The sequence below is a fragment of the Pelmatolapia mariae genome, linkage group LG13 (assembly GCF_036321145.2).
Source record: "Pelmatolapia mariae isolate MD_Pm_ZW linkage group LG13, Pm_UMD_F_2, whole genome shotgun sequence".
Lineage (NCBI taxonomy): Eukaryota > Metazoa > Chordata > Actinopteri > Cichliformes > Cichlidae > Pelmatolapia > Pelmatolapia mariae.
The window spans coordinates 9,972,084-9,978,418 of NC_086238.1; the positions used below are offsets into that span (position 1 = coordinate 9,972,084).

Consider the following 6,335-nt stretch of genomic DNA (forward strand, 5'->3'; position numbering starts at 1 on the left):
CCAGTATCAGGAGAAGTGGGTACTTGAAATCAGCTGATCAGTGCAGATTTAGTTGCACCTTTTAAGAAAGAAAATATGAAATTTGTGGAAACCTCTTAGAATAATTACACATCATGTTGTCTTGGGTTAAAGGGTGTAAAACTGGTTTAAAATAACTCACAGAAACATGTTAAAATGCTATTAGTTTAGTGAACTAGCAGGAAAATGTGTGGAATGTAGCTCAGTATCAACCATTGCAGTGCAACAAAGAAGCACCACCTAGTGGTTAGGTTTGCATTTGCTTTTCAAGCTTGATATGGACTATGATGCTACTTAATCAGAATGTTATATTACATGCATCTATTTTGAAATTAAAAGATTCTGTAATGTATACAAACATTTAATTCCTGGTGAAAATGCTGTATTTGCATCTGTAGATGAGAAAAATGTATTTTTACTTTCACACAAACAGGTTTTTAAGATCTTGAAGTGAGAGCAACTTGAAAGATGGCTGTCATAGAAGTTTAAGCTGCTCTCTCGAGTTGTTATTAATATGTACATTAAATAAAAGGGACACCATTTGGTACACGCTGTGTGGCCACAGTATTAAAAGCGAGCACAGTGGGGTACAGTGGCTTGTGCACGTCAAAGTAGCATCCACATGAATGCTACAGTAGGAGCATGGTTTCTCAGAACATAGCAGAACAGTTTAACTTAAATATCAGTGGTTTTAATGTGGCTGACTGGTGTCCTGTGCGGTATGTGCCAAACCAACCAGTAGATGGTATCTTCATAATGTAACTGAATAAATCAGTGAGATGAACCCTTGAAATGGAAATATACATATATTGTCAATATTTTTTTCCTTTCTTTCTGATCAAGGTTCAGCCTTTAAACTGCTGATAGTAATCATTTGTTCTTCTCACAAATTGTACAGTGATCAAACGTTGAGTACTAATTACTCTGTAAAAATAAGACTGTTTTGCTAGGGTAATTAATTACTGTGCGTGCCTTGTCTTAAATGGGCAGGGTATTAAATGTCACAAGATTATTTTCTTTTTAATTTTCCAATTTTATAGTAAAAATGCTTATTGTCACTCTGGCATTAAGCTGCTTTAAAGGTGAGAATGACTTTATTTGCAGAGATAGAGGTATGGTTTTTTTTTCTCTTTTTTATTGATGGATGCCTGTGTGGTTTTTTTCTTTTTTAAATGTCATCTCCTTGTTCTTCTGATTAAAGTTTGTTTGTTCTTCTTCTTCAGAGTTGACTGATTACTGAAAGCTGTGAAATTAAATAATATACTTAAATATTCAAATTTAGCACCTTATGTATGTACATGAATAAATAGACAACTCATATGGTAGTCTACAAAATTAGTATTTACTATAAATTGTGCGTCAGCAGTTTCTCAGAGCGAGGAAAGCTGTTTTGGTTGTCACTAAAACAGCTTCAGGGGATCCATTCCATGCTCTACAGTAACACCATCGTACAGTATTTAAAGATAACATTGCTGCCGATAAGCACCAGTAACAACACATCTTTCCAACACCCAGCTGTTACACTACACCGAGGGGAAAACTATATACCATCCATTTAGAACAAATGCTTATAGCTGGTCCAAATGGACACAGAAAGAAACACAAAGCGTATATCTAAAAGAAATCTCCATTTATCCTAATCTACAACTAACAAGAAATCAGAATCCAATCAGAGAAAAAAAAAAAAACATCCACAATCACATGCGAAGCAAACCTCACAGAACACAAACGAGATGAGAGGCGCTGTGACAAGAGAACCACTTCGGTAATATGTAAACGGACCCTGAAAGCACATGATCTTCTATTATCACAAATACATGATTGGAGAATTTGAAAATCTAAACATCTCTATCAAAAATAAAGGTAATCCTGTTGGAATGAACTTTAAAATGAAGTCATCCAGCAGCATTTTTTACTCTGCATTAGGGGTGTGAAAGATAAAGCACACACACAACTTTGTAATGTTAGAAAGTAGAGTGCTGCAATTGTTTGAACATGTCTTGAAAAATGAATTTATATAGTATACGGACGTGTTTTCAGCTGGGTAAGACCTGTGACGTGTACGTCCTCCTTTATTAGGGATGAGCTGTGAATCCGTAGGTTGTCAAATCTCACTTCTGTCAGACTTCAGATCAAGTTATTGTAATGCATTTTCTTCCCCCCTGGTTTTAAATTCAGTACTTAAACAGCTAGGTTGCAGAGTTAAAGACGCCAAGATTTTCACTGGGAGTAACCAAGATGGACAGAATTAGAAATGAGTACATCAGAGGGACAGCTCAGGTTTAGCTGTCTGGAGACAAAGAGGCAAAGCTGAGATGGTTTGAACATGTGCAGAGGAGGTGATGAAGATGGAGCTGCCAGACAGGAGAAAGAGAGTAAGACCTGAGGCGATTCAACAATGTAGGGAGATGCAGGGGGCGATAGTGTTCTGTGGCAAAACAACCAAAATAGCATAAAACTTTGCATATTAAAACATCCTTTTTTTTTGCCGTGTGTCAGAAAGTGGTTAAAGTAAACAATCAGGACTTCCTCTTATGGACTGAACAAACTGATTTAAAATTCAAGGCCTGAACAAACATATCTGCAGCACTCCTACTGGCTACAATACACAGGTGCATAATTTGTTGGACAAAGACACAATTTTTGTAGTTTTGAGTGTGTACACCACAACTGAAAGACCATAGGGGAAAAAAAAAAAAAAAAAAAAAAAAGGTCACAATGGCAATTATTTACATGGGTAAGAAAAGCAACTTCATAAGCATATCCTCCATTTTCACAAACTGCAATTAAGAGATGTCTTCATCAATTTAAATACAGCAAGTTTAAAACAAGTTGTAAACCACTGATTACACAAGAACAAGAAGGAAGGACTTGACTTTACCAATAAACATCTAAGAGTAATGTTTAAAATCATCACGATTATCTTATTCAAAATCCACCGCGGTGGAGTACAGAGGCAAAACTCCAACAACAGTGTCCTTGTCCAACAAACTCTGGACCTAACTTTAAACTAAATGAAATTGGCCTCTTTGAATCAATATGTACATAAAACAGCTGATAATTCTAATGTCCAGAAGAAACTTTACAGCACCACTAAAACTTAGTTACAGAAATCAATATAGGTTCATTCACAATGTCAGTACGGCTTAAAAAGAAAAATGCATAAAAAAGAATAATAAAAACAATTTAAACAAACAACCTCAATACTGTCAGTGCAACATCAGACCTGCTGAGATGGCCAAAAGTAGATAGGTTAGGCTGTTACACACACACACACACACACACACACACAAGAACGCAAGTCACAACATCCTGACTGAAATATCTGACAAAAAAAAGATCCTCCAATATAAAACTGAAACACTGTAATCCAACGTTTTAACCAAGGCATGTAAAGGTAACGTTTTTTTTTTCCTTTTTCAAAAGAAGCTTCTGACAACACTGCAGATGTCAGCTTTTAATTGGGAAAAAAAACAAACAAAATGTAGGCTAAATGAAATTAATAAATTAAAAATAGTGTAAACAATACTGTCATTAGCTGCTCTTTCAGAACTGTGCTCGTCATCAATGGAATCTGTACTTTCGCGCTGGCTTGAGGTTGACGTATGTCTTCTTCATGTCCTCTGTCTCGTCCTTCTTCACGAGCTGATACCGTTCTCCTTTTGTGGTTACCACCTGGTTACCGTGGTACCGAACTAGCTTCTTTGGAGCCTGTCACAACAGAGCGCACCTGGATTTAGAGGCATGAAACAGATTTGATGTGAAAAAAAAAAAAAAATAGAAGTATAAGGGGAAGCTTACATCTTTGGGAACGACGGGACGGTGTGTTTTCTTATCTTCCTCCCTGTCCACCAGCATGTACCTAGTATGATTAAGCACAGTCATAAACTCAAGAAACAAATAAATGAGGAAAGTTCTGCTGAGTCACACTAGCACTCTTACTCACTTCTCAAGGATGCTCTCTTTAAGTTTCTGGTCTGCCAGTGAGGAAATACTCTTCCCATGGTTTACCTGAGACAAGAGGATCCCATCAAAGACTGCTAAGGAAGGTAGGAGGAACACAAAACCAACGTTTCTGTGTGTATCAGAGACTCACGTTAAGAGGTGTGGGACTGAGTTGAACATCCCCTTCTATGATAAGACGAACAGCTTCCTCCATGTCTCCTTTGGCAATAGACAGGGCGCTGCGAGCCTCAGTCAGACTACACTTGGGAAACATCTCTAGTAAGTGCTGCTCCTGGGCCTCCCACTCAGACACTGGTGGCTAACACAGACACGTGAATATTTGTTAATGGATGTAACAATATCTACAGTAGGACAAAAAGACAAATGCAAATATGTAAAAAAACATAATGTGCTGATGTCAGGTGAATCGATAACCTTGGCAGTGGCTCCCTCTGTCTGTGATTTAAGGCACTGCGTTTCTCTTCTCGGTGGCTCACTGGGCAGGCTGGTGAGCTTCAATGAGATCTCTTCTGCCCTTGCCTTAGGGATACCATTTTCTTCACGAGCTAAATAAAAAGGAACAAATAAATTAACATGGTAGTAGAATAGTAGAAGTATCAGAATCACACTTTTAGAAATGCTAAGAAAATGAACATGTTTGCCACCTGAGGTCCGAGCAGTAGCTAGTTTTGAAGCCAGACTGAACATCATTTCACAGACTTTGACACTGCAGAATAAAAAGAAAAAAAAACTGTTATAAAAAAAAATAGAGATAACATTAAAAACACATAGTACAGTTGTTATGTGGTTTTCTTAACCCATCCAGAGAAAGGAGAAAGTCTGTTTACCTGTCAATTTCTGCAAAGCCAGGTATGTAAGCTTCTAGCATCTCTGCAAAGTCCTCCACATCAAAGTTCTCCTCAACACTCTGCTGGGAACCAAGATCCTCCAGGACCCCAGTGATGTAAGACAACAGGACATCATCCAGTGTGCTGCATGGCACGGTAGGAAAGGAAGTTACTTCCAAAGCCATAAAAAATGATTTTTCAGGCTTAAATGAGGCTGGGGACTGCTTACCTGAGATCTGCATCAGTAATGTAAGTCTGAATAAATTCGTGCAGTGCACTGTGGATAATTTTGTGGAGGTCCATTACTTTCTCCTGCTGTGAGGTAGAATACGCACAAAAGTCAAAGTGCTGGATGATCACGTCAGTTATATACTGAGCAGTGGCAAATGCAGACCCTTAAATAACCTAACAGCTGTCACCATTTACCAGATTTGGTACACAGTCAGCTCATGCTGAAATAAACACGTTACAAAACCAGTTCTTACAAAAGCTTGAGATCCAGCATCTCTAGCAGGCAGCAATGACTTTTACGCGGGACAGATCTCAAATATGGTTAGCTGTGATGCAACCATAATATTACAAACTTTGAGGAAAGACTTGCCATTGCAATTAGGCAGATTAATTAAGATAGTTAAGCAACAGCTTATCTATGCAGCTAACAACGCTTTAGCACAATACACACACACACACACACACAACTATACAATGACCTCTCTCGTGCTTTGCAGCACAGCATTAGCACTGCAGCTGTTACTTATCCGCTAATGGTTAATTACTAGCATCACGGCTAAGCTATCATAAGCTATACGATATTGTGTGTTGTTATTCACACACACACACACATATATATATCACTCGTATTTTCTCAACATCATCAGTGTCTGTTGATCCACAAGGCTAACCTTCATCTGGGCATCTCGTTAGAGAAATAGCTGCAGGCTCTTGGAGAACTAGCGCTAGCAAAGTGGCTTCTCGTTAGCTGACAACAACTACAAGCAAGCTAACAGTAAACGCTGAATGCCTAAACGAATGCTGTTACATAAGAGCGGGTTTGTATTGAATAAAACTTACTGTGAGAGAAATTATGGAGACATGAAGCTAAAGGTTTTCCCCAGATATATACGGGGAAGACAGGTCAGTACAGGGATTTCTAACCGTGACAACCGCAAACTCGCACGGCACGATTCAAAACATTAGCACGTCACTTCCTCTAAAAAAAATGTTTAATCCTTAATAATGTTCGTTTTATTTAATTGAAATAAAAAGGAAATCTAATGCAATTCAGACTGTTTCTTTTGAATCTGCATTGTCAAGCTTAAAAACACACACAAAAAACAAAACAACCAAGAGACCACGGCAGAATAATATTTTATTTAACATATATGTTTTTTAAATATTCATATATATTCAAGGAACTATCCTGCTCCCATTTAAAATACAAAGTTACTGTGACAAAATATTACTACAAATAACAATGAACTACACTCACTGCAGCAGCAAGGTGCGGAAAATATTCCTAAGAAA

General features: G+C 37.8%; 1 protein-coding gene across 1 annotated transcript; it reads right to left on the reverse strand.

The window, feature by feature from the left end:
- Nucleotides 1–1,344: 1,344 nt before the first annotated feature.
- Nucleotides 1,345–5,995, reverse strand: cuedc2 (CUE domain containing 2). Its single transcript, XM_063491418.1, has 9 exons — nucleotides 5,883–5,995; nucleotides 5,041–5,126; nucleotides 4,812–4,955; nucleotides 4,629–4,690; nucleotides 4,399–4,529; nucleotides 4,115–4,282; nucleotides 3,965–4,029; nucleotides 3,820–3,880; nucleotides 1,345–3,729 (listed from the first exon to the last, which is right to left on the reverse strand). The coding sequence occupies exons 2-9, from the start codon at nucleotides 5,112–5,114 to the stop codon at nucleotides 3,583–3,585; spliced, it is 852 nt and encodes a 283-aa protein (XP_063347488.1). The 5' UTR covers nucleotides 5,115–5,126; nucleotides 5,883–5,995; the 3' UTR covers nucleotides 1,345–3,582.
- Nucleotides 5,996–6,335: the final 340 nt, after the last annotated feature.

Excerpts from the sequence above, each read along its gene's own strand:
- cuedc2 (XM_063491418.1), bottom strand. The coding sequence starts at position 5,114 with ATGGACCTCCACAAAATTATCCACAGTGCACTGCACGAATTTATTCAG. Across the intron at positions 4,956-5,040 it reads ATTACTGATGCAGATCTCAG|CACACTGGATGATGTCCTGT; the intron begins GTAAGCAGTCCC and ends CGTGCCATGCAG. Across the intron at positions 4,030-4,114 it reads TCAGTCCCACACCTCTTAAC|GTAAACCATGGGAAGAGTAT; the intron begins GTGAGTCTCTGA and ends CTCTTGTCTCAG.